The 27889-nt window shown below is 41.7% G+C and overlaps 1 protein-coding gene across 2 annotated transcripts in view; it reads right to left on the reverse strand.

The window, feature by feature from the left end:
- Positions 1–1226: 1226 nt before the first annotated feature.
- ADAP2 (ArfGAP with dual PH domains 2) overlaps positions 1227–27889 on the reverse strand; it is a 33269-nt gene continuing 6606 nt past the window's right edge. Inside the window, exons 4-11 of one of the 2 annotated variants that reach the window (XM_007485565.2) lie at positions 26816–26895; positions 23421–23533; positions 21339–21485; positions 18495–18578; positions 11410–11472; positions 7857–7934; positions 5505–5733; positions 1227–3069 (exon numbers count right to left, since the gene is read on the reverse strand). In XM_007485565.2, the coding sequence (XP_007485627.1) occupies positions 3044–3069; positions 5505–5733; positions 7857–7934; positions 11410–11472; positions 18495–18578; positions 21339–21485; positions 23421–23533; positions 26816–26895 (820 nt within the window). In that variant the 3' untranslated portion in view covers positions 1227–3043. The remainder of the gene's footprint in view (positions 3070–5504; positions 5734–7856; positions 7935–11409; positions 11473–18494; positions 18579–21338; positions 21486–23420; positions 23534–26815; positions 26896–27889) is intronic. The other variant, XM_007485567.2, reaches the window with a different exon arrangement.

The raw sequence follows: 27889 nt of genomic DNA on the forward strand, positions 1-27889 counted from the left end.
ACTGAACCATATTTTTTTTCTTTCTTTCTTGTTCCTCCTTTTCTTATGGGGTGGGGAGGCTGGAAACACGGTTAAGGTAAAACTTTATTTTGCTTGTATTTGTATTTGTAATGGGTTTTATTTTTCTTGCATTTTTTTTAAATAAACTCTTACCTTTTGTCTTGGAATCAATACTGTGTATTGGTTCCAAGGCAGAAGAGCAGTAAGGGCTAGCAATGAAGGGTAAGGGACTTGCCCAGGGTCACACAGCTGGGAAGTGTCTGAGGTCAGATTTAAACCTAGGACCTCCCATCTCTAGGCCTGACTCTCAATCCACTGAGCTACCCAGCTGCTCCCTTCTTGAATTCTTAATAGGGGAAATAAGAGAAAGGGAGAGGGGCTGGAGGGACTTTTGGAATAAACATCAGATATAAAATTTAAGGGGAAAAGTACATCAATTTACCAAAAAAAAAAAAAAGATTAATCATCTCTTTAGAAAGCATTTACTACTAACTGGTGGAGAATAAATAGGGGAGATGGCTTCCCCTTTACAACCTCTGAAAACTAGTCTCTCCATCATTCATTATATATATATGGTTTTTTTGGATTAGAAGGAGCACTCCAACTGAATTCTCCCAACAGCCCCTCCAAATAACTTTAAAATAGCACATCAAATAGAATTTTAGAGCAGCATAGCCAACAAAAGGTCCGGGTAGATTATTTTTTCCGGTGCAAGACAATTTAGGAAGTCAGAAGAAGAGGTCTGTGATACTGGAATGGGGGTAACCAATACTTACTATGGATTCTAAGACAGAAAGTGTTAAAAAAAAAACAATTGGAAAGGTAGGGGGAGGGGCAGGTTAGAAAGTTTTGAACACCAAACAGAGGATTTTATATTTCATTTTGGAGGAATTTGGGGGCCATCCCTCACCATATTTCCCACATTGCTACATTAAATAATGGGTCATATTTAACATGCAACACTTTAAGGATATGGTGTGCTACAGTTGGAGGTAACCTGTGTTTGGAGTTAGAACAATGCCCCACCCCACCCCAAGTTACCTATGTGACCTTGGATCAGTCCCTTAATTTCTTCAGCTGCATAAAGAATTAGAGCAGATGGTTAAGGCTAAGGACCCTTTCAACTCAGAAACTAAGAGTTTGCAGAGAGTGATACATTATGTCATCTGATTAAATAGGATGCTATTTATTTAGTTTGCCATATTTAACTCTCAGACACCTGGAGGTTAATTCAATAAATATTTATTGAGTGTCTTCTATGTGAACAAAAGCAGTAGACTACAAACTGGGCCACACCTGGCCCACCCCATCCTACTGGGAGACATTGAAAGTCAAAAATGAAAATTTGACCCAGTTCCTTGAAGAATAATTTCCCAGCATCCTATGGGGTGTTCTGAATCTCCTCCCCGCTTCACTTCCAACCTTTTAGCTGGGCAAGGAATCTTGGCAAGGGTGGCATTCACTTCCATGGAGAATACAATCTAGTCTCGCAGAATTGCCAGGTCTTGACAAGAAAAGTACAAACAAGTTTTTCTTATGCCTAGGCATGGCTCGTACATTTGGTCTGTGACAGCCAGAGCTCAAAGTTGTTTTGTACCTTCGGAAAGCAGCAGAAATTCAACCAAAACCTATCTGTTGATGACAAATTCAATTGTAGGAGATGGAAGAGGGAAAGACCTTGGGATACAAGATTCTGTGGGGGCAAATACATCATAACCCCAAGTGTGCATCTGTGGGAGAAAGAGAAACCTGGGATGGAGGTCTCAAGATGAGTAATGCAAACTTTATCAGTATAAGTTAGGAAAAGGGAAGATTCTCACCTGGGTTACATAGGTGGTGTTGGTGGGGAAATGTGATCTGGTGGGTTCCCATTTTAACTAATCAATCTCACTAACTAGATGCTAAGACTAGTTGTTTTTACCTGCTGAAATTTTTCAAGTATAACTTGCACTTTTAAAAATTTTATGCCCTAGGGGAAAATCCCAGTCTCCGGATCCTAGTTATACTTCTAGTAGATGCCAGACTTGAACTGATATTCATCCTCTTCAAAATCCTGTAGACACCCACCATCAATTCCATCACTTATCATAAATTGGAGGGATATAAGATCATTTTAAAGTGTGCCTGAGGAAGACAACCAGATTATATTTGTACAAATTTTTTAAGAACCAAATAACATGCATTCTTGAGACAAATACCAACAACTTATGGATTAGGGGTCCTTTTTCAGATTCCCTACAGCCGGCAAGCACTCTGCTCCCTTAGCATCATTGTTTTTCTGTGCCTTGATAGTACAAAGCAAGTCGTGCCCTCAAATATTTCTGCATAATATCCAACTTATCCTACAACCCAATTATCCACTTGTTCTGCATCATTTCTTTACCATAGCCCAATGCCATGTGCAAATATCTGCTTAATAAATGTGCTTTCCTGAGGAGGAGGAAGAGAAGAAAGAAGAAAGATGCTAGCCAACTGGTGAGATTCTCTCCCTCCTGGGATAATAGAGACCTGTAGATGGCAAGAGGGACCCCTCAAGTTTCTTAAAGGTCTCTGAGCAGGACAGGAGGCCACCAAACAGGCTCCTGTCTGGGGTAGAAGTAACAGGGACATGGGAGTCTCAGGCTTTAAGAATTGGCTTCAGTCTTTCGGGGTTAGGGAGGAGGTTCTCACTTGGTCTTCTGCCAGGATGCTATAGTCATTGCTGGATTAGATTCTGGTATTACCTATGCTTATATTGCCCTTAGAGTCGCCATTGTTTGATTGCTGAAGGGAAGACCCTTATGTTCAGTCACTGTCAGGGTTTACAGAGACCTAGGAGAGGAATGGTGAGGAGAGAGCCAAGGGGACCTTGGAGGCAGGCCCAGTTTCCATCTAGAGCAATGCCTGAGACACAAAAACCACCAACCACAGTTTGCCTTTTGCTGGTCCTTCCTGCTACAGACAGAGGTTATGTCCCAAGAGTGAACTTCTCCTTCCTGAAGCAGAATGGGAACGAAGTCAAAGTTAGGCATGGTAGGAACTGAGCAAGTTGGCCAAGTTCTAGTCACCTCTGTCCAGTAGCTGCTGTTGCTGAAACAGAAGGAAGAGAGAGAATGGTGGGGATCTTGTGTACAAATGAATTGCAAAGCAAACCAACTCTTAATGAGAGAGGAGAGAAAGAAAAAATGAGAAGGGGGAAGAAGAGAGAAATAGAGGAAGGAAGGGAGAGAGGAAGAAACAGAGAAGCAAGAGGAAGAGGGAAAGAGGAGAAACAGAGAAAGAGGAAGGAAAAAAGAGAGGAGAGAAGAAGAAAAGGCAAGGGAGACAGAAAAAGAAGAAAAAGGATGAGAGAAAGAGAGAAACAGAAAAGGGGAAATATAGGAGAAAGATAAAGAGAGGGAATAACAAAAAGGAGTAATTGAAGGAGGAATGGGGAAAGAGAGGAAGAAAAAAAGAGTGGAGAAAACAGAGAGAAACAGAAAAGAGGGAAGGAGAGAAAGAGTAAGAAATGGGTAGAGAAAATAAGGGAAGGGAAGGAAGGAAGGGAAGAAGGGATGGAGGGAGAGAGGGAAGGAGAAAGAAAGGAAGAAAGAAAAAGGAAGGAAGAAAATGAGAGATACAGAAAGAGAAGGAATGAGTAAAAATAGAAAATGAGAGGAGGAAGGGAGGGTTAAGGTTAGGAAGGGAGGGAGAGAAGGATGGAGAAATAAAGGAAGAGAAAAAGAAAGGAAAAAGGAAGGAAGAAAATGAGAGATACAGAAAGAGAAGGAATGAGTAAAAAGAGAAAATGAGGGAAAAGAAAATAAAAAAGGAAGGAAGGAAGAAAAAGAAAAAGAGAGAAGGAAGGAAGGAAAAGAGGGTAGAAAAAAGAATAAAAATAAAATAGAGAAAAAGAACAGGGAAATTTTTAAAAGAGGGAAAGAAAAATACAAAGAAAAAGAAGGGAAAAGAAAAGAAATTTTATCTGCTACCCTTAATCCAGAAACCCTCCTTACTCCTGCGCTGCCCATCCCCACATCATCATTTAAAATTAAAGGCTAAATTTGCTCTGCTGGACAGCTGATCCTGATTTGGGTTCTGCCAGGTGGTGCACTTGACAGTCTGCCACTAGGGGACGGTGTGGGGTCATTTTCAAAGCCTGTATTTTTCCAGCCAGAACTTCTCCTTTCTGCCCCAGTAGGAGGGGCCTGTGGGTCTGACTGCCCAGGTTTAGGGTTAGGCTGTAATAAAGATTAAGAGGAGGAACAACGGGGCTTTTAGAACTGCAGCTGCTCCTAGAGGGACCTTTTTTAATTGTCATTCAGCCATGTCCAACTCTTGATGACCCCATTTGGGGTTTTCTTGGCTAGGACACTGGAATGGTTTGTTATTTCCTTCTCTGACTCATTTTACAGATGAGAAAATTCAGGTAAACAGGGCTACATGACTTGGCCAGGGTCACGCAGCTAGATTCAGAAGGACTCCAGACCCAGGACTCTATCCACTGGGCCACCTAGTTTAGTGGCGTGCCCTCCAGGTCTGGGAATCCCAGTTCTGGGATTCTTTAGGATGTGTTTTTCTCATAAAATTTAGAACTAGAAAGGATCTTAGAGCTAACTTGATCCCAGCACCCAACCCTCAACCATGTTAGAGGAGAAGAAATGAAACTTTAGGAATGATAAATGAATGCAGATGATGAATTAGCGTCTGCATCTGTAAAAGAGACAAATTTGGGGGGGCGGGGGGGTCCCTTCTGAAAATTACTAAATTGATTTTTCACACATATACCTACTCTTGATCTACTCCCATTTCTGTTTGGGCTAGAATTTGACCTGTGAGATGGCCAGGGGACTTCCCAGCTTGAGTTATTCAGAATCCCTCTTTCTATTGAGTTATAGCCCAGTGGTTAGGAAGAGAAGGAGGAAAGTGGTTCAAGTTGGAGGGAAGAGGGGTGGAGGGGGGAGGGAATTGCTGACACAAACAGAAAAGAACTGAGGCTAAAAATAGGCTTCCCTTCCTGTGTGCTCTGAAAAGTCCCAGGGGTGGTCCAGCGGGTGCAGGACCCCAACTAATAATAAATAATTCAGCAGTGAGGCCCACATTTTTTCTCATGAGAAAAGGGCTGAGTTTTCCCTCTACCAGAGATGTGGTGGATTGGGAAAGAATGGGACCAACAGCCTGCTTCAAGACTGTGATTCTGGCATCTCTCCAGAGTTAGCAGCATCCACTCTTCTGGAGGGATGGGACCTGTGCTATGAGCATTTTCCAGGGGCAAAGCAGAAGGATCAGGAGTGATGGAAGGGACCCTAGACCTTGTCAGTGTCCTGGCATCCTGGGAACATACCTATGTAGCCAGCAGGAAAGTCACCACCTTGCTTTCTACCTTTGTCTAAGAATAAAACCAAACATGACATTTTGTTGCCAACAAGTCATTTCACCTCCCTGGTCTCAGTTTCTCCACTTGGAAAACTGAGGAGGTCAGATTAGGTGGCCTGTGGAGCCCCCTTCTAGCTCTAAGTTTAAACTGATGATTTTGTGGATCTTACCATAAGGATTTAGGGGAGTCATGGGGAGGGCCAGGACATGCCGTAAACTCTCCAGCCATTCCCTCTGCTCCTTCTCGTTGGGACAGGCAAAGACAAATCTTCGCTCTGGAGTGACGATGGTAATGCCAGCCTTCCAGCGGTTCCCCCGGACGCCCTTGGGGACATCATCATGGATCTCGTACCCATGCTCCTTGTTCCCGATGAAAACCTGACCCTGTTCAAAGGCATCCTGGAAGGAGAACAGGTGGGAAAGTGACTAATAGTAAGCAGCTGCTTCGGTATGGAGGTCATGGTCGCCTCGTATTGCTGTGGCCCCACAGAAGGACAGACCTCACTCCCCCTAGAGCAAGTCTTCTTCTTTTCCCAGAGGACTTGAGGGTCTTGTGGAGGATTTTTGCTGGGGGCTCCAGAATGTGATCAAGCAGTATAGCAGTCCAAAGCCATAACTAGGGTGGGCCAAGTGAGACTTTTCTTTGGTTTTGCTTTTTCCCAGGGTACCAAAATTTAAAAGGGCACCTTTATCAGAGCAACCACCAAACTTAGCATCTCACTGGCATCAAAAATTAGTCCTAGGGGGCAGCTGGGTAGCTCAGTGGATTGAGAGTCAGGCCTAGGGACAGGAGGTCCTGGGTTCAAAGCTGGCCTCAGTCATTTCCCAGCTGTGTGACCCTGGGCAAGTCACTTGACCCCCATTGCCTAGCCCTTACCACTCTTCTGCCTTGGAGCCAATACACAATATTGACCCCAAGATGGAAGGTAAGGGTTTAAAAAAAATTATTCCTACAAGGGGCAATGAGGTGGCTTGATGGATAGAGAACCAGATCTAGAGGCAGAAGGTGCTGGGTTCAAATCTAGCCTCAAGATAAGTATCTAGCTATGTGATCCTAGACAAATCACTTAACCTCAGTTGCCTAACCCTTACCACTTTTTTTGCGATGGAACCAATACACAGTACTGACTCTAAGACTTTAAAAAAATGTTCTCCCTTTTGGACTCCCCAGTAGGAACCTCACAGTGTCCTAAGGCATGTGCTTCCCCCTTAGAGAATAGTATTAGGGGTCTCTCCCAACATAGGGTCTTAAGTCCCAAGGTCCAAAGTGCCTCTTCCTCATCCTCAGCTAAACTTGGATTCGCTCTGGGAAACAAAATTTGCTAGTTCCAAAATATGATTGATTACAAGGTTTGATGGGGATGTGATTGGTGATTAGACTCTAAACGATCACCCTAGTGCAAATACTAATAATATGGAAATGGATCTTGATCAATGACACATGTAAAACCCAGTGGAATTGCTCATTGGCTACGGCAGTGGGGAGGGAGGAAGGGAAGGAAAGAACCGTGAATCATGTAACCATGGAAACATATTCTAAATGAATTAATTAGATTTATTTAAAAAATAAAAATAATAAAAGATAAGACAGGAAAAAATTTCAAATTCCTCTGATGCAGGGTAAGGTGAGGATTCAGAAATGAATCATTTGCATCCAGGACAAGGGCTCCCATCCTGGAGTATAGGACCTTCGGAGAATGCCCGAAGTTTGTCAGGGGGGCATGGGGACTATTCTAAAAGCAGAAGTACTGGAGGGGTGGGAGTTGTGGATTAGAGGGAAGACGATTGGACACCATAAGATGTTATGTTCTGAATAGAGCTTTCTTTGGGAAAAATTCATCTCTTATTTTTTTTAATCTGTGTATGAATACATGGGAAAGTATAGAATTTATTTTCTTCCGTTTTGAATGGGGAGAACAGGAAGGCTTGCTCAAAGTCAAAGGGTATGAAAGAGACTAAAAAAACCTTGGGAATTCTTAAACCAGGAAACAATTCCCAGAGGTTACAACGCCAACAACAACAAAAAGAAACAGGTTCATTAAGCTGTAGTGGGTAGGAGTTGGGTTAGATATAGAGAAGGAAGAAATATCTGACCCCAGAATGAGCAACTAAAGATGGGTCTGGCCATCTGTCTTAGATCACCCTGAATTTGGAGGTGAATGAGATAATCCCCTGACTCATGTTTCTGTGTCTATTAGTAAACTGGCATTCCCCATACGAACTGCAGTTTTTGTCCACACTAGACTCCATATTTCCTTTCGAGGACTAGGACTCCCTTCATTTTTATTTATTTGTTTGTTTGTTTATTTGTTAAAAACCCTTACCTTCCATCTTAGAATCAATACTATATATTGGTTCTAAGGCAGAAGAGTGATATGGGTTAGGCAATGGGGGTAAAGTGACTTGCCCAGGGTCACACATCTAGGATGTCTGAGGCCAGATTTGAACCCAGGACCTCCCATTTCTAGGCCTGGCTCTCAATTCACTGTGTCTTCCTTTAAATCAACACAACTGTTTCTTACCAATGGGTTCTTGTAATAGAAGAGCCTTCTCTCCTGAGGGTCAAGAGCAAACCACCGTTTCTTAAATGCTTCTCTCTGCTATAAGATATACAGATAGAAGTCAGACAGAAACATGCACACACAGAGAGAAAATGATCCTCTTTGTCACACAGGATGAGGGGATGGGGATACTTTCCAAGGCTAGAAGTCAGGAATCAGGCATCCCGGTGCAGGAGGTCAATCCCCCAAACAGGCCAAGAACTTCCCCAGAATGCCAAGTCAATGGGAAGAATGTTCAGAGGTCTGTTCCTTCTTCTATCCAAATGCCTCCCAGGAAAGATCAGAGGGTATAGACTACCCCATCCCTACTTCTGGAAGAACCATGGGGTCATGAATTTAGAGCTAGAAAGAAACTTATACGACATTGAGTCTAGCCCCTCATTTTTACAAATGAAGAAAATGAGGCACCAAGAAATTTACTTGGCCCAAGTCAATAGGCTATTAGGAGAAGAGATGGGATTTGAACCCAGGTCTCTGACTGCAATTCCTTTGCTTTTTCTATTATACCTGACCTGGAACCTCTCCTTTCAATTAATCAATCAACAAGCATTTATTAGGTGCCTGCTATGTACCAGGCACTATGCCAGGGATTAGGGATTCAAATACAAAGGATGAAGCAGTCCCTACCATCAAGGAACTTCCTTTGAACTCTTGGTAGGGGAAAGGAAATTGGGAAGAAATCAGTTCTTCCTCCTTGGAGTTTTCCTTGGCTCCCTCACTTGACCTTGCTCTCATATGCTCCTAAGATGGCAGAAGGCCAAAATATTTGTAGAGAAACCCAACTAAGTTGATACGAGCCATGCTCATTCATTTCTATCCCTGCTTTTCCCATTGGTTGGGGACCCCAAAGCTCCCTTGATCATGTTCCCTCCTTAGGGGTCTCCTCAAGCTCAGAAATGTAGGCTCTTTGAGGGGACAGTGGATTGAGAGCCAGGCCTAGAGATGGGAGGTCCTAGGTTCAAATCTGGCCTCAGACACTTCCCAGCTGTGTGACCCTGGGCAAGTCACTTGATCCCCATTGCCTATCCCTTACCACTCTTCTGCCTTGGAACCAATACACAGTATTGATTCCAAGATGGAAGGTAAAGGTTAAAAAAAATGTAGGCTCTTTGACCATAAGGGAAACTGAAAAATGCTGGAGAAGCTGTGTAAAAACAGGTACATTAATGCATTTATTACCAGAGCTGCAAAATAGTCCAGTCTTTCTGGAAACTAATTTGAAAAAGTGCCCCCAACTGTAAATATCCTTTGCCTCAAAGATACCCCTACTAGGTCTAACCCCCAAAGAGATCAAAGAAAGAGGAAAGAACCCAAAAGTGCAGATATATATTAAAAAGGGCAATGTGAGAGTTGGTTTAGCTTAACTACATATTTGTAATAAGAGTTTTATTTTTTCTTTCTCTCTCAATGGAGATGGATAGGAGAGAGAAAAGGCAGGCTTTATTGATTGAAACAATCTTTAAAAAGAAAATGTAGTGGGATAGCTAAGTGGTTCAGTGGAAAGAAAGCCAGGGCCAGAGATGGAAGGTCTTGGGTTCAAATCTGGCCTCAGACACTTCCTAGCTATGTGTGGACAAGTCACTTAACCCCCATTGCCTAGCCTGTACCTCTCTTCTACTTTGGAACCGATACTTAGCATTGATTCTAAGACAAACGGTTAGGGTTTAAAAAATACAAAATATAGCCACTACCACTCACACAGCCCAGCTCCCAGTGCCATCATCCTGTCCTAGAAGGAAAAGTGTCTCTCTCTTTCTGAGCTGTGGTCTAGCAGCCAGTAGGTAACCCTTTCAGCAGGAAACAGACATTTCCCTCTTTCTCAGGCTGCGGGCAAGATGTCTCAGAAAAAGGGAAGCTGAGAAAAGCAGACACATCAACTGCTCAGGAGGCCAGAAAATTTAGCTCTTGAACAGATCCCAGTCCCAGCCATTCTAGCATGTAGACTATGGGTCTGAGGGATGATGGAGTGACTCTGAGTCATTGGGGACAGTCATCAAGGGAGTCTGGGGAGCTTGTTTCCTTCATTCCTTCATGCCTCTCTGTGAACCGGGTACAAACGCCCAGAGTTCCCCTGCCCAAAGGGAAGAAAAAGAGTTGTGTATGAACCTGTAGGCATGTATCCTTACACACTGCATGTGCAAGTCAGCCTTTATATCTAGTATATGTATGTGCTAACGTATCTAACATAAAGTACATGGACAAATAGTAGAGTTGACGTAAAACCTGGTTTTGTATCCTAGCCCTCTTATTTCTTCTTTTTTTTTTTAACTCTTACCTTCCAGTTTAGAATCAATTGTTTCCAAGGCAGAAGAGTGATAAGGGCTAGACAACTGGGATTAAGTGACTTGCCCAGGGTCACATAGTTAGGAAGTGTCTGAGGTCACATTTGAACCCAGGACCTCTTATCTCCAGATCTGGCTCTCTATCCACTGAGCCACCTCTGACTCTTATTAACTCTATGATCCTAGGGAAATAATTTTATCTCAGTGAGCCTCAGTGTTCTCTTCTGTAAAATGGAAATAGCAACAGCACCAGCCTTACCAGGTAACTGTGAGGATCAAATGAGATAATGCATCACACACTGCTTTGCAAACCTTAAAGGGTATATAGAAGTGTGTGTTATTATTACTAAGTCTGTGGACTATCTTCTTGTGTTCGAAGTTACTTAAATCTGAATCAACCAGACTTCCTGTTTTTAATTGCTTGAGGGAAAAAAAAACCCCACCAGTCTGACCGTGGCCTAATCTAACAGTAGGAAGGAATAAATGCTCCCCACTTTCTCTGCTTCCACAAAACAGAGCTTCTTCAAAATGATCTAATATTTGTTTTGCATATATTCATATATGAGCATGTTGTCTCTTCCCTCCACCCCCCACTGAACATAAGCTGCTTGAGGGTAGGGTGAATTTCATTTTGGTCTTTGCATCCCAGAGTATTTGGCACATAGTAAGGACTCAATAAATATTTGCTAAGTGATTGATATTACTGATAAGATATTTTGTTGCTTACATGTGATTGCCCAGAAGTAGGGGTTGAGAGGAAGGGCAGAATCTAGAGTGGTAAGGGAGATAGAGTGCTTTGAGTTGGGAAGTTCTGGGTTCAAATTTGACCTCAGACAATAACTGTATAAATCCTGGGCAAATCATTTAATCTCTGCCTGCCTCAGCTCTCTCATCTGTAACATGGGGATAATAAGAACCCCTATCTGTGAGTTGTTGAGAGGATAAAATGAGATTCTATTTGTAAAGTTGGCAATCCTTGAATTGCTACATAAATGCTACTTGTTATTCATTAGACTGAGTTTAAGGGATGTGTCTAACTTTCCCCTTTGACATGGATACTGTATCTCTTTTTGGGTGGGTGAAGAGGAGGTCTTTACCAGGGCCCATCATCTAAGAGACTCAAGGCAGACTAATTTAGAGAGCTGCCTCCTTCCTACCTTCCCCAAGTACTTTCCAAGCCTTTCTCCTCCCAGGATACTAAATCCCCATGTCCTCCCCACCCAAAAGCATACCTTTGGGCCAGTCTTTTCCATGTAGCCTTGTTTGAGGTAATTCCTGGTGATGTGAGGCAGGAGCTAGGATGGAAAAAAGAGGCAAAGACTGATTTCCACCCACTTCAACATGGCCTGAGATTCTGCTACCACAAATTGTTATCAATGTTGCATTTGGGTTCATATGCAAAGGGAAGTTTAGAATAGGGAAGGATGTGTGTCTGTTGTTTCTTGGGGTTATATTTGGATCATGAGGATACAATATTGATACTGAAACGAAAATCCCTACCAGGTAGGATGGCAGAGGGAGAATTAGCTCTCTGTCTTCTCTATGTCTGGGAAAGTTGTAGGAGTGAAGGGCCATACTAGAACTATCTTGCAGACTCTTTTTAGTCCTATCTAGCTACCTTTGTGTGAGGTGGTGGGAAAGTCTGTTCCTTCTCCTTAAAAAAATATTCACTGTCTCATCCCTATGGCATGGGATCATACCTATACCCAACTCTTGATTTCTTTTCAATCTCTTCTCAGTTGGCTCTTTCCCTACTGTCTATAAACATTCCCATGTCTCCTCCATCTTCAAAAAAACTCTCACTTGGTCCTATATCCCCAGTAGCTATCATCATATATCTCTTCTACCTTTGTAGTTAAACTCCTCAAAAAGGCCACCTACAATAGGAGTCTCCACTTACTTTCTATTCACTTTCTTCTTTTTTTATTTGAAATTTTTTTATTTAATCAATTGATTTAGTATTCACTTTCTTCTTAAACCCTTTATAATCTGGCTTCCAACCTTATCACTCCAAAGAACTCCTCTCTCCAAAGTTACCAATGATCTCTTTGTTGCCAAAGTCAAGGATCTTTTCTCAGTCTTCATTCTCCCTTGATCTCTCTCTGTCTCTGTTTCTGTCTCTCTCTCCCCCTTCCTCTGATATTCTCTTCTCTCTAATTTTTGAGATACCCCTCCCTCCTGATTGTCCTCCTACCAATCTGGCCCCTCCTTCTCTGTATTCTTCCTTGATATTCTCTTCTCTCTAATTTTTTGAGATACCCCTCCCTCCTGATTGTCCTCCTACCAATCTGGCCTCTTCTTCTCTGTCTCATTTGCTAGATTCTCTTCCAGATCACATCATAAATCATCCAACCATGTGTGTCCCTCAGGATTCTGTCCTGGACCCTTTTTTCTTCTCCCTCTATACTCTTATCAGGTGATTTCATCATCTCTAGGCTAATGATTCTCAAATCTACCTTTTCTGACCCATCCTCTGGGCCAACCTCCAATCTCTTATGTCCAACTGCTTTTCAGACATCTCAAACTAGATATCCAGTAGATAACTTAAACTCAGTATGTCCAAAAGAGACCTCATCTGTCCCCTAAACTCTCTCCTCCTCCACCTTCCCTTTTACTGTAGAGGGAAATACCCTCTTAATCACCCAGACTCATAAGCGAAGAGTCATTCTGGATTCCCCACAATCTCTCACCCTCTCAAGCTGTTGCCAAGACCTGCTAATTTCATCTTTGCAACATTTCTTGAATATGCCCCCTTCTCTCTTCTGACACCATCACCACCTTGGCACAGGTATTCACCACCTCACTTCTGGATTACTGCAATAGCCTGTTGGTGGGTCCAGCTGCCTCTAATCTCTCCTCACTCCAATCCATCCTCCAGCCACCAAAGTAATTTTCCTAAAGCAAAAGTCCAATCATGTCCAACCCTCATTCGACAAACTCCAGTGGTTCCCTATTGCCTCCAGAATCATATACAGAATACTCTGTTTGGCATTCAAAGCCCTACATAACCTGCCCCTTCCTACCTTTCCAATCTCATATTTCATTCTCCAACATGTTCTCTTTGAATGAGTGACACCATCTTCCTTGATGTTCCATGAATATAAGATATTCAATTTCTGTTCTGAGCATCTTCTCTGGCTGGCTGTTCCCCATAACTGGAAAGCTCACCCTCCTCATCTCTACCCACTGACTTTCCTGCATTCCTTTAAGTCCCAACTAAAAGTCCATTTTCTGCAGAAAACCTTTCCCAATGGCTCCTAATCCTAGTGCCTTCTCTCTTAATAATTTCTTTTTTATCTTATTTCTAGTTTGACTCATAAATGTAGAGTTGGAAAGGATCTCAGAGGGCATCAAGCTCACTGTCCTCATTTTGCAGCTGAAGAAACTGAGATCCATAGACGTTATGTGGCTTGTCCAATGTCATATAACTAGTATTAAAGGCAAGACTTGTATCCCCATCTTTCTGTCTCTTGTTGTCTACACTCTATCCACCTCATCACCACTGGCTTTCCCCCCAGGCTGAGGCACTCCATGTCAACTCTTCTAACAATGGTTTACCATCTGAGCCTACAGGGCAAGAATAATCCCAAGAATAGCAGGATGCAGGAAAATATTTCCATTTTAGCCACTCTGAAAAAATGCTTGGCTCACTTAAAAAACCCTAAAGCCAGCACTCAGCACCAGCCCTTCCACTTTCTCCCTCTCTCTCCACAAGCTTATGGTCTTGAACTCCAGCATATGATCTGGCAACAGAGGGAGAGTACAAGGAGGAAGCTTAGAGAAGATGACTCTGTAGAGCAGAAGTGAAGAACAATGAGAACTGAAAATGGAGATTTGCCTTCCAAGCAGTTCTGAGGGGTTTTCCCCCAATGTGGGGCAAAGGGACAGCCACCCAGTGACTCTGTAGTGAATGGTGAAAACTGAACAATGGCAGTTGGTTGTGGGAGGGAAACTGATCAAGGAGATGAGTAAGGTTTCTAGTAAAATGCCTAACATCATGTATTGGCCTATGGAGGAGGAAGCAGCCCCAAGGAAGAGGGCAAAGACACTGCATCATGGAGAAAAGAGCAAATAATCTAAGAGGTGGGTGGCCAGGGGAGAGGAACATTGCATACGATGTCTGATTTTTTTATGTGATGATCAATTTTGTTGGTGTTTTTTTTTCCTCCTCTTTCTTAAAATAAATTTTGTTTTAAGGGATGACTCTCTGGGAGAGAGCAGAGGCAAGGGGAAATGTAGGGGATAGAAAGACAAAATATGGCAATAAAATAGCTTTAAAGGAGCTATATTATATAGCACTTTAAGGTTTGCAAAGCACTATAATATGTTTTCTCATTTAAAAAATAAGAAAACATTAAGTTTAGAAGATTGAAATCCTAGCTAGACAATTCATTGTCTCTGTGACCTTGGGCAAAGTATTTGACACCTGCTGGGTTTCCAGATGAGAGGGTTAGACAAGATGATTTCTAAGGGCCTTTCTGGTATTCAATCTATAATCCAAAGGATCTAGCCCTAGAGTGTCAGAAGATCTGAATACTCATTCTCTCTGTGTAACTTTGGGAGGGGGATATCCCTTCACCCTTCTATAGCTCTGTTTCCCTCTCTACAAAAATGAGAAAATCAGACTAAATTATAAATGCTCTAATACTTCATAACTCTAAACTAGGCTCAGATAATCATTTGGAATAACAGATCCCAAGAAGAGGGAAAGCCTGCAAGGGTGAGGAAGAGATGAGAGCTGGGGTAGGAAGGAGAAGGGAGACAAAGGATTAAGATGGTTGAGAGGAAGGATGGGAAGAAAAATGCTGACAAGCAACTAACTTCCTACAGATGAGTCAGCAACATTTTAAAAGCCACTTTATTTATTTTTAAACCCTTACAGTCCATCGTGGAGTCAATACTGTATATTGGCTCCAAGGCAGAAGAGTGGTAAGGGCTAGGCAATGGGGGGTCAAGTGACTTGCCCAGGGTCACACAGCTAGGAAGTGGCTGAGGTCAGATTTGAACCCAGGACCTCCCATTTCTAGGCCTGGTTCTCAATCCACTGAGCTACCCAGCTGCCCCCTTAAAAGCCACTTTAGGTCAAATAAGGACAGTCTTTCTTTCTTTCTTTTTCTTCCTTCCTTCCTTCTTTCCTCCCTCCTTCCCATCTTCCCTCACTCCCTTTCATTTCCTTCCTTTCTTCCTTCCATTTCTATTTTTTAAATTTCCTTCCTTCCTTCTTTCATTTTTTTTCTCTTTATACCTTGCTTTCTGTCTTAGTAACAATTCTAAGACAGAAGCCCAAAGGCTAGGCAAATGGGGATTAAATACCTTTGAACCTTGGACTTCCCATCTCCAAGCCTGGTGCTTTATCCACTGAACCACCTAACTGCTCCCATCCTCCACTTTTTTTCTGCTACAGTCTTTCAAAGAGATTCCTCTAGTCTGAAGCCCACAGAAAACCCAGCAAGAAAAGAGGAATGCCTCTCGGGCCCAAGACCCACAGCATACTCCTTTTTGATTTCAACAGTGCAGAAGCCCTCATCCCAGGTTCTGTCTCAGCAGCACTGAGGAGGAGCTCACTCCAGGCCAATAATCCCAGAAATAGCAGGATGCAGGAAAATATTTCCATTTTAGCCACTCTGAAAAAATGCTTGGCTCACTTAAAAAACCCTAAAGCCAGCACTCAGGACCAGCCCTTCCACTTTCTCCCTCCCTCTCCACCACCCAACTCTGTCCAACTCCTCAGTCTGTCTCTCTTCCTGTTTCGGACTACATCTCAGGCTCTGTTCCAGGCAACTTCTTCCTAATAATGACAGATAGACCCCAGGCACCAGAAGCCATGAGTCAGATCTGTCCCCATTCAGTTCCTGTTTCAGTTCGGATGGAGACAACCTGACGTTCTTGACTGGGCAAACCACCGTGAGTCAAGATCCTAATATTGATTCTAAGGCAGAAGGAAAGGAAGGGAGGGAGGGAAAGGGAGGGAAAGAGGGAAGGAAAGAGGGAGGTAGGAAGGAAAGGAAGGAGGGAAGCAGGTAGGGAAAGAAGGAAGGAAGGGAGGGAAGAAGGAAAGAAAGAAGGGAAGAAGGAAAGAAGAAGGAAGGAAGGAAGCTGTACCAGGAAGAGTTCAGGGAGGGATAAGAAAATGGTCATTATATTAATCTCCCTAAAGGACACTTTATATGATGTCACTGTCCTACACAAGTGCTATCCATGGTTCCCCATTGCTTACTGAATGAAAGCCAAACAAAGCCCTCTATCTCCAATATCCTTTGCCCAGTTTCTCTCTATGTACTTTCCCATCAGGACATCTCTGTTATAGTTCCCAAACAAACACTGCATTGTGAACTGGGGATAACTCATAAACCTTTGTATTTTGTGATCTCCTTCATGAAGTCTTCTTTGATTTCTCAGTCTTAAGTAACCTCCAGCTCCTCAAAAATCCCACATCTTCTTGTTTGCATTTAGCATCAGTGAGAGTGTCCATAGCACAATGAAGAGCTGGCTTCAGTTTCAGGAAGTCCTGATTTCCAATCTTGCCTGATATATATCCATATATATCAGACAAGTCACTTAACATCTCACAGCTCAATCACCGATGTAACTCTAAGACTTGCAATTGCATCGTAGGTGCCAAACTGTATAGACAGAGGGAATTTCTTCATCCGGAAGTCTCTGTACCATTCAGAATGCTAATCCAAATGCATTTTTATATTGTTTCATTATTACTTATTTGTTTAAGAGGAGCATTTTAGTGTTAAAGGTAACAAAGCCGGGTTGTGCTGTTAAATATTTAACAATCAGCTCTGGGGCAAGGGGAAAAATGTACACACAGTGCAATTTTAAGTTTAATCTGCATCATTGACATTTTATCCATTACTTTCTTAAGTCTAGACAATCAACAAAATATGAAATCAAGCCTTAAATTGTAGTGTTTGTCAATTTCTAAGTTGACAATGCTCACACTGGAAAATTTAACAATCAGTTCTCTCTGGTATAAGCTGCCTCTAGGAGATCCTTGCAGTGAAGCATAATAGAGAAAAAGCTGGCTTCAATACCAGGACAATATGGCTTCAAAGCCTGCCTTTGACATGTCTGAGCAAATGATTTAACCCCCAGTACTCTAGGACCTACAATCCAGGCAATCCTCTAAGACTTTCAGTCAATGAAAAGTTGCTGACTTCTTTTAGCAGAGGGAACTTCCTCCCCGGGGAGTCCCCTATATTAATGAAATCTCGAGTCCACCCAATCTCATCTTGATATAATGAAGGAACCACTGAGCTGAGGAGTCAGGAGATCTAGGTCTGAATCTGGGCTCTATCATGAGGCTTTTTGACCCTCAACTTCAAGATGGGGATGATAATACTCACACTTCCTATCTCATAATGCTACTATGAGGAAAGTGGTTTGAAATCCCCAAATTCTCAAGAAATATGAGTTATTGTTATCATCACTGTCATCTTGGTTGCAGACGTGTGCAACCCCAAGTGGGCTGTGTTGATGCTCTTGAGATTTTTTGTTAGCGTTAATTGGAACACAAGTTGCTGTGGTCCTGGGAAGTCATTGCAGGATCTGTAACCTCTAGCCTCTCAGGAGTTGGGTCACAGTCAGGATCCTATGCCTAAAGCTGGAAGGGATCTTGGAGGCTGTCTAGTTTAATTTAGTTTTAGAGATGAGGAAACTGAAGCCCATAGTGGTCAAATGATGCATTGAAGACCATGCAGTTAGTATGTTTTAGGGACAGGTCTTTGGTTTCCTTTGGAGATTTTTGTGGTTCAGTCATTTTTAATTATATCCAACTCTTTATGACCTCATTTGGGATTTTCTTGGCAAAGATACTGGAACAGTTTATATTCCATTTTGTATTCCAGATCATTTTACAGATGAAGAAACTGAAGCAGAGTAAAGTGACTTGCCCAGGGTCATACCCCGAGTAAGTGCCTGAGGCCAGATTTGAATTCAGGAAGAGGAGTCTTTCTGTTTCCAAGCCCAGTGCTCTATCTACTATACCATCTATCTGCCCCTTTCTTTTGAAGCTAACCTCAAGTAAATCTCTGGATCTTCTGGCATTCAATCACTTCTCTAAGTCTAAGAGCAAAAGGGGATCATTTCAACCCCAGGTCTCCAGATCCAGCCTGACAAAGGCTCAAACTTGGGGTGTTCAGGATATACAGAGAATAGGAATTTCTTCTCTCTTCCCTTTGCAGGAAAGGCTGATGCAAACATATTTCTATTCTAGAGGATTGAGATTCAAGAAAAAATCATTGCAGTACTGGAGAGAGGAGAGAGGTGTGGAAGAATCCATTGAAATTAGAGCCCTCAGGTAGCTCACCTCAGACTCTGGGAGCTCAGGAAAGGCTGTTTTCAGGTAGTGTAGACGGGCTGCTCTGAAGGCATTGAACCAATCCACTATCTCCTGGGGAAATACACAAAAATATGGTCAAAGAAGTGAATAAATTTGAGGAGCCGGGTTTCCTACATTTGGGCAGTGGAGATTGGATAAGCAAAAAATATCAAGTCATGTGCTAATCTATTCAGCCATATAACAGTCAACTCTCTTCCCCTTCCCCCAAAAAACAACATTTTTAGGCTTCTCTTATTCTAAAAAAAGATCTTGTCATATCCTCAAGTTACTGTTCTAGATCTTGTCTCTGCTTCCCTACTAAGCCTCAAGAAAAAGTTCTCTACATCTGTATTCTCCAAATAATTTTATCATATATCCCTATCAGTAAAAAAAATTGAGTATATACTCAATAATTTATAAATTATGTGTTATAGTTATGAAGTTACGTATATAAATAATTATACTGATATTTATGCACATCATAAAATTTAAACAAAAATAGAAATTATGAAAGGTTAAAATAAAAATGAAATAATATTTGATCTTACAGTCAATAGGAACCCGCTGGAGTTTATTAAGGAGAGAAGTGACAAGGACAAACATGCACTTTTGGAAAATCACTTAAGTAGTTGGGTGGAGGATATATTGGAGTTAAAAAGACTTGAAGCAGGGAGACCAATTATGAGACAGAGGAGAGGTAATGAAGACCTGAATGAGAAGAGTAGCTATATGAGAAGATAGAAGATAGCTATAACAGATGACATTCATCAACAAGCAGAATCAACAAGACTTGGTAACTGGCTACATTGCATAAGGGAGAGTGAGGAATAAAGGATAATTTCAAAGTTGCAAACCTAAGGTGACTAGAAGGATAATAGTGCTTTCAATAGAAACAGAGACATAATAGAAAGAGAAGAGTTTGTGGGGAAAGAGAATGAGTTTTTCATTGGACATACTGAGACTGAGATACTTAAAGGATATCTAATGGGAGATATCCACTGGGAAGCTGGCTATATAGAACCCAGATTTGAGCTCAACTATATCCTCCACAAAATCTTCCTTAGTCCCAGGTGAAAGTGTTTCTCCTTCCTTAAATTTGCTTAGAGCACTTTGATCCTAGCACATTTCTTTATTTTTTTTAAGTCCTTACCTTCTGTCTTAGTAACTACTCTAATACAGAAGGTCAAGGGCTAGACAAACAGGGCTAAGTGACTTGTCCAGAGTCACACTGCTAGGAATTGTCCACCTAGCTATTTCTACTGAGACATCTTAAAAGATGGAGAGAATAGAAGGTCAGAGAGAACAAATACACACACACACACATTATGTCCATAGTCATTTGCATATGTTATCTACACAATTTGAAGGTAAATTCATTGAGGGCAGGGATCATGTTTTCCCCCTTATTTCCCCAGGTTTAGCAAGATTCCTGGCACCTAAGAAATGCTAATATTTATTGACTGAGTGACTTCCCCTTGAAGTGGGCTGCACAGACAATAGAAAATGAGGTATTCTGGGGCAGCTAGGCGGCATAGTGGATAGAGTGCCAGGCCTAGTGATGGGAGGACCTAGGTTTGAATCTGACTTCAGATACTTCCTAGCTGTGTGATCTTGGATAAGTCACTTAATCCCATTTGCCTAGCTTTTACCCATCTGTTTTAGAGTTGTTACTAAGATAGAAAAGTAAAGGTTTAAAAAAAGAAAAGAAAAGAGATATTCTGAAGCTGCAAAGGTTCTGTAATCAAAAGGTACTATAATCAAGTGCCAGGGGATATTGGAGACCCATCTTATTTAGAATGCTATTTAGGATGAAGCTAGGGTTGGTGGCTATTGGCAGAATTGCTCCAATCACACAGTGAGAAATGAGGAGTACAGTGGAAAGAGCCTTGGATTTGAAGCCAGGAGACCTTAGTTCCCAGTCTTGATCCTATCTACTATCTGTGTGATATTGGAGAAAATATTTTACTCCTCTGGACCTCGGTTTCATTCTCTATAAAATCAGAGGATTCCATTAGATGACCTCTCAAGGGCCTTTTCAAATCTAACATGGATTCTTTTGGTGTTCTTTTGGAACAACCTCAAACCAGCGCACCAGAGCCAATGGTTGAATTTTCAAGATGGGCATTTATACCTGGGAAATTGGTAGACCACATAAATTAGGCTTTAATTTATTATTTTGTTGGTTTTCTGGACTTAAAATGATAGTGAAAATGTTAATAATAAGGAGTAAACTTAAGTGTATCCTCTGTGTGTGTGTTTATTTTTTTTGCCTAGAGAGCCATTTGTTATAAACATTTATGAACATACCACTGGATAGATCCATACCTACGATTTCATCAGCCCAGGGAATTCCTAGTTTGGAAACTCCCTCTACCGATGAAGATGCTACACTTTTTCTGGGATTTAATCTTGTCACTTTAAGTGACTTGCTCAGTCATAGAACTAGAATGGACCAGAGGCAAATATTGAACTCTGGTCTTTCTCATTTGGAAGCTGGTCGAAATGCCCCTCATCCTATGTTCCTACGAAATTCAGATTCTTATAGAGCAGATGTTAGGACTCCTAGACGGCCTCCTCTTCTGTTTTTGGTAACATTTGGTACCTAGAAACTTTTGCCTTTCTCTGGAAGCTTGCACATAGCTGCCAATCCACGCCTGGCCACGACAACAAGCAAGGAGCCTAAAATCTAAAACAAGTAGCTTCTGCCCTACAACTAGTACTTATTATCCTATTATACATAAAAATAATGATAATGACAGCTGGCATTTATATAACTGGGAACCCTAGATCCAGGTATCCTACAAGAGAGGCTGGGAGCTCTGAGCTATTTACCTTCCCATTCTCATGATATACAAAGAGGTTCCTGGTGTGACCATCTCTCTTGTAGGTGATCTGCAGTCCATGGGGGTTTCCTATCTTCTCAGTCTGGAATGTGGCATTCAAGTCCTTTATGCTGATGACAGCTTTAGGTGCTTTTCCCTGAAAGAAAAACAATCACTGTGCAGAAATACTCCCTTTACTAGATTGGAAGCTGTTGGAAACAGGAATCCTGTATCATCCTTATTCTCCATCACCCTAATGCTCTGGGTACAATAGGTGCTTAATAAGTGTTTATTGAATGAATAAATGAAAAAATGACGATAGGCAACATGGCAGCCCTAGCCATCAAATGTCTTTCAGCAATTAGTTCAACTAATCCACAGGTACTCATTGTCTCACATATCCAATCCAGTCACCCCAGCTACTAGAACTTTGCCTTCCAAGGTTACCTTCTATCTACTTTTTAAATATCTTTCATGCACTTGTTTTTATTCATGTTGTCACTCCAATGAGAATGTGTACTACTTGAGGCCAGGGACTGATTTTGCCTTTGTATCCCCAGTACTTAGTACAGTACTTGTAGTGGTGAACCTGTGGCACATTTGCCAGAGGGGGGCTGTTTCCCTTTCCACCAAGCATGAGGATGTTTCTCACATCACCTGCTCCTCTGCCCAGCAGCCCAATAGGAGCCCTTCCTCCCTCCCCTGTCTGGGGTAAGGCAGGAGGTTCATATGCAGTGTGAGGGTGGTTTGGGCACTTGGTCTCTAAAAGGTTCGTCACCACTGACCCAGCCTAAATCCCTCCATTTAAAGACTTTCCATTTACGTTGTCATCTGGATGCTAAGTCCCCCACTCCTCACTAAGGTCCTTTGGGCCTTCCATCTGCCCTAACTTACTAAAGTACTTCCTGGCCTTTTCATCTGTCATAAACTGACTATGAGCATGAGCTCTCCTTTATATATTATCTCCCTCAATTAAAACGTGAGCTCTTAGAAGGCACAATTAGCTCCAATTGTCTATTCCAGCTCTTAGCATGAGTACGAGCTTAGAAAGAGCTTAATAACTGCTTTTCATTCATCGCTGTTGTCCAGGAATACCCATGGTAAAAGGATACAATTGACTATACTTGAGACCACTAGTGAGTTAATGGCCTTCTAACCCTACTGATTTAACCCAGGGATTCTTAACTTTTGAAAGTGTGTCACAGATCCCATTGGCAGTCCAGTAACGTCTATGCACTTCTTTTTTTTTTCTCCTAGCTTCACATCCACATTTCTATTTGTCTATGCACTTCTTTTCATCATAATATTTTTCTGAAATTTTTATTTAATTAATTTAGAAGATTTTTCCATGCTTACAAGATTCATGTTCTTTCCCTCCCCTTCCCCTACCCCTTCCCATAGCTGATGAGCAATTCCACTGGGTTTTACACGTCATAATATTTTTAAAATCACAAAGTGTAATCTCTAGGATTACAAAGGAAACCAATTATATCAAAACATAGTTATAGAAATATTTTTTAAAAAACAAGTTCATGGCCCTCAGGTTCAGAATCCTAGTTTAACCCATTAGGACCAACAAGAACACTTAACTCATGCCTTTTGACCCAGCAGTAATACTGTTAAGTTTATTTTCAGGGAAAAATGAAAAGAATGTACATGTCCTAAAATCTTTACAGCAGCATTTTTTTTTTGGCTTTGGCAAAGAGCTGGAAATTGAAAGGACGCCCATCAATGGAAGAATGGCTAAATGAGTTGTGGCATATTGATGTGATAGAACACTTCATTCTAAGCAATAATAAGCAAGTTCATTTTCTAAAAACCCAGAAAGTTCTACATGAAATTACAGAGATTTCAAAGAGCAGAACCAAGAGAACATTGAATACAATAACCAAAATATTGTTTGAAGGATGACTTGTATACGTCCACTTCCAGAGAAAGAAGTGATGAATAGAAATAAGCCAGACATAGCTTATATAAGCATAGATCTTTGTCAAGTGATAATTTCTCTAATGGGAGGGAGAGAGAGAAGTAGATAACTGGGAGTTTTAATGTAGTAAATAAATTAATTTAAATGACAAAAAAGGACACTTACTTCTTCTTTAGTGTAGTATTTCAGAAGGCCTTCTCTTGTCAAAAGGACAAACTTCCTTCTCAGGTACTGCCCATTGTCCCTTCCACGCTTCCAAAGGAGCCCTTCACGGTTGCCTTTAATCAGCCAAGGATAAGAAACAGATCCATCAGTGCCTGGTGCCAAATCCCCTCACCAGAGAAATTCTGGATTGCTTTGATTACTTTAATTCAACACGTCTAGAAGCTGGCAAATGTTCTCCAGAAAAAACATGGTGGAAGAAGCATTGGAGTCAAGGGAAACCTGCATTAGGATATATGTTCTTTGCCTAAAACAGAGCCTGGCATTTAATAAATATTTGTTAATTTATTGATTAAGTGACCCAAATCTAGCCTCTGATACTTAACAGGTGAGTAACCATGGAAAGCCAAGTCATTCAACTCTTTGAACCTCAGGTACTTTATGTATAAAATAAGGAAAATAGGAGGGGTAGTTAGAAAGCCAGGTCGGGAGATAAGAGGTCCTAGGTTCAAATCTGATCTCAGACACTTCCAAAGCTGTGTGACTTTAAGTAAAGTCACTTAACCTTAATTCCCTAGCCCTTTTTGCTTTTCTGCCTTGAAAATGATACTTAGTATTGACTCTAACATAGAAGGTAAGGGTTTTAAATGATAATAATAATAACTGTAGTGCCCTCCTCATGGGATTATAATCAGAAGAGATGATAGGTAGAGGGAGCTTTGTCCACCACAAAGCACCACTTAAATGTCAGTTGCCATCATCATTATTATCAAAAGAAGCAAAAGGGTGGGAAATGCCAATGGAAGATACATTGGGGTCCAAGATGGCCACACCACACTAATGTCACTAACATGTCCAAAAATGGGCATAAAAGCCAACATCAAGGATATTTCTAATGGGGGAAAAGAGTTAAGCCAGTCAGGTGGCTAAAGCAAAGATGGAGAGATGGATAGCCCAACAGGTTATAGAGGTATCTATGAGAAGAGAGGCATTAAGAGGCCTTCAGAATATTGGGGAGATCCTCTCCAGGAGAATATGGAAATGCACACACAAAACACCAAAAAGGAGGAGAAGGCAAGGATGCATTCTAATCTGCACTAGCCTCGATGAAGACAGTGAGAAGCCAGGTGTCCCAAGCTATTAGAGCTTACAACCACCCTAAGACTTTTGGGACATCCTGTACATCAGAATTTCCAAAAGCTTCTAGACTAAGAAAAGCTATTCCCAGTCCCTTTCCCCAAGGATCTGCCAAAAGCAGATGCAATTTTATTATCCATATATGGGTTTATTTACTTTGTGAATTAGCTGGGACAGCTTTTAAAAGAGGAAGTTGGAAAACTAAGTAAACAAAAGGGTTTGTTTGGGTTTTTTAAAGAAGAGGTTGGACTAGATAGTGTCTGAGTCCTCAGATGGCTGGTCCCTTCTAGCTCTGGAGCTACGATCCTCTGGGTGATTTTCATTGCTCTGGGACTTAGTTTCACTGTCTGTAAAATCTGGGGGTTGAACCAGATGGCCTCAGATGTCCCTTTCAGCTCTGCAGTGATGAGCCTTTGAATAAAAAATGCCAAGTTGGAAATGCTAAGATTTTAGTACAAAGTGTACATTTATTTAATACTAATTAACACATTCTATGACTTAACCATAATGATTTAATAGGGCTAAGGCTAAGGGCTGGACTAGGGACTTTAATAGTCAAGGAAATGCCCAAGTGAAGAGCATCTTCTCTGCAATATATCATCTTAGAGGGTTGCCTTGGACAAGTCAAATGACTTGACCAGGGTCCCACAGCCATTTTGAGTCAGTCACAGGCCTTAAATCCAGGCCTTCCTGATGACAATAGCTCAAACACACGCACAGCATTTACAGTTTCAGAACCCTAAATAAGGCTGCATTCATTTGATATGATCATTCTGACAACTTTGTGAGGTAGGTGACTTGTTACTATCTCCATTTTATAGATGACTAAACTGAGGCTTAGAGAGTGATGTGCCCAAACCCACATAGAGTAAGCAGTAGAAACAAGGCTTGAACCTATGATGGGTTCACTATGTGGTCCTCTGGGCCAGCCTCTCTGAAACAAAAGGTCATTCTGCAGTACCTGTGCTACTGGTCCTTCTCACTGGTGCCAGATAACCGAAAGCTAATTACACTAATTAAGACACAATCAAAATCGGTCAGTCAATCAACAAGTATTTTTTTTATTCATCTTAGTAACAACTCTAAGACAGAAAGTCAAGGGCTAGGCAAATGGGTTAAGTGACTTGCCCAGGCAGCTAGGAAGTGTCTGAGTTCAGATTTGAATTCAGGTCCTCCCAACTGCAGGTCCCACTCTCTATCCACTGAGCCATCTATTTGCCCTTTTGCCCCCTATTGGAATCCTTACTTTCTGGATGGATGGAAAGATGGAAAAATGGAAAGATGGAAAAAAGCACCTACTATGTTCCAGGCATTGTGCTAAGTATCGGGTATACAAAGATAGGCAAAGGACTGACCCTCAAAATGCTTACAGTCTAAAGGAAGAGAGAACGTGCAAAGAACTATGGCCAAACAAGCAACTCATGGGATAAACTGGAGACAATGAACAGAAAGAAGGCACTAGAATTAAGAGGGATTAGGAAAGACTTCCTGTAGAAGGTAAAATTTAGGGAACTTACAGAAGATGCACTTACATCCCAACAATTGTTCAGTAACAAACAGTAATTATCTTAGCCATTTATGCAACAGCCCATTGAATGTTAAACATAAAAACATAGCAGGAGAACAACTTGTCCCAGAACTGTTTCTACTTAATATCCACTGAGAAAGATGAGAAGAATGGAAATCAGCACCAGTGAAATTCCTCCTCCATCACAGAGGATGGAGAACCAGCCTCAGAGGCAAGAAGACCTGGATTCAAATCCCACCTCTGGAACAACCTGTCTGTATGACCCTGGGTAAATCTCTTACTCATTTTGGGTCTCAGTTTCTTTATCCGTAAAACTGAGGCACTTGATGCCTAATGAGTGTTTCTTGCCTGACAATATAAATCTGGTACCCCTGTGAAGTGAACCTGTGAAGAATCACTGACAGTCATAAGACCTCCCTTGCTAATGAGCCCACAGCCCCATCAGATTTTGACAGAGTGTAGTAGAATAAGCCCTTGAATCAGAGTTAAAAGAGTGATGTTGGAGTTCAATTCCGCCATTTATATGACTGTGGGCAGGCCAGTTCCCATCTCTGGTCTGTAGAAATTGAAGGGGTTGGACTATGTCACTTTAAAGGATGTCTCCTGTCCTGAATCTATTATCTGTATCGAAAACATAACCAGCATTCCTCTGTGAAGATTCTGCCTGTGGCACTGAAGCCACATTTTCTTGTGCCCACTCCAACCCAAACTCTGGTGGTAGAATGTGCCTTACCAGAGAAGGTCCAGGTGAGGCTGCTGGCCACAAACTCCTGTCTCTCATATTTGGCTCGGATCCATTGCTCCTTTAAGACCCTTAAGAAAAAAAGGCTGGAGTTAGCTGGGTTTGCAACATACTTTTCCATGAGAAAGCTAAGCTCTTGCTGAAATTTCCTAAAGCGAGATAGAAATCAGAGGCACAGCCTCATCCTAGGCTGGTACTCGACTGCCTCCTCCAAACCTCCCCTGCTTGGTGAAACAGCAACTCTGACTCCCCTAAGCTGTTTAACCCCCTAGAAAGGCACTTGAATTTTTCCAATTAAAACTTGTAGAGCCCATGCTCACTCTGAAGCTTATAAAAGGAGTCAAGTAGCCTCTTCTCAATGATAAATAACAGCTGGAACTTCTAGAGAAGTTCTCTCTCTCTCTCTCTCTCTCTCTCTCTCTCTCTCTCTCTCTCTCTCTCTCTCTCTCTCTCTCTCTCTCTCTCTCTCTCTCTCTCTCTCTCTCTCTCTCTCTCTCTCTCCCTCCTGATTCTAGAACTAAGAAGTCATCCCAAGATCTGGGTGTCTATAGTGGTGGGAAGGACTGTGCCAAGTGTGGCCATGGACTGACAAGGACTTCTTAGGTAAAGACTGAAAGGAGACCAGCCCTGAGCCCTGGGCTTGGGCTTAGTGGCTTTTAAAATGTTTTATGGATTTCTTTCAGACTTTTCCCTGATCAACAGGAAGCAGTTAAAAATGTGGTCAAATTTCTTTTATTCCCTTTCCCTTCCTTACTTTCTATCTTAGTTACAACTCTAGACAAACAAGGTTAAGTGACTTGTCCGGCGTCACCCAGCTAGTAAGTGTCTGAGACCAGACTTGAATTCACATCCTCCCAACTCCAAACTGGGCACTCTATCCACTGAGTCACCTAGCTATCCTTTGCCCTCAACTTTCTAACTCCTTTTGATTATATATGAAACATATATACCTATACACGAAATATGTGTGATATATGTAAATCCATGTAATAAATATGTATGTATACATATATTTTTATTTGTACAGAGTTATTTGCATGTTGCCTCTCACGTTAGACTGGGTTG

The sequence above is a fragment of the Monodelphis domestica genome, chromosome 2 (genome assembly GCF_027887165.1).
Source record: "Monodelphis domestica isolate mMonDom1 chromosome 2, mMonDom1.pri, whole genome shotgun sequence".
In the NCBI taxonomy this organism is placed as follows: Eukaryota; Metazoa; Chordata; class Mammalia; order Didelphimorphia; family Didelphidae; genus Monodelphis; species Monodelphis domestica.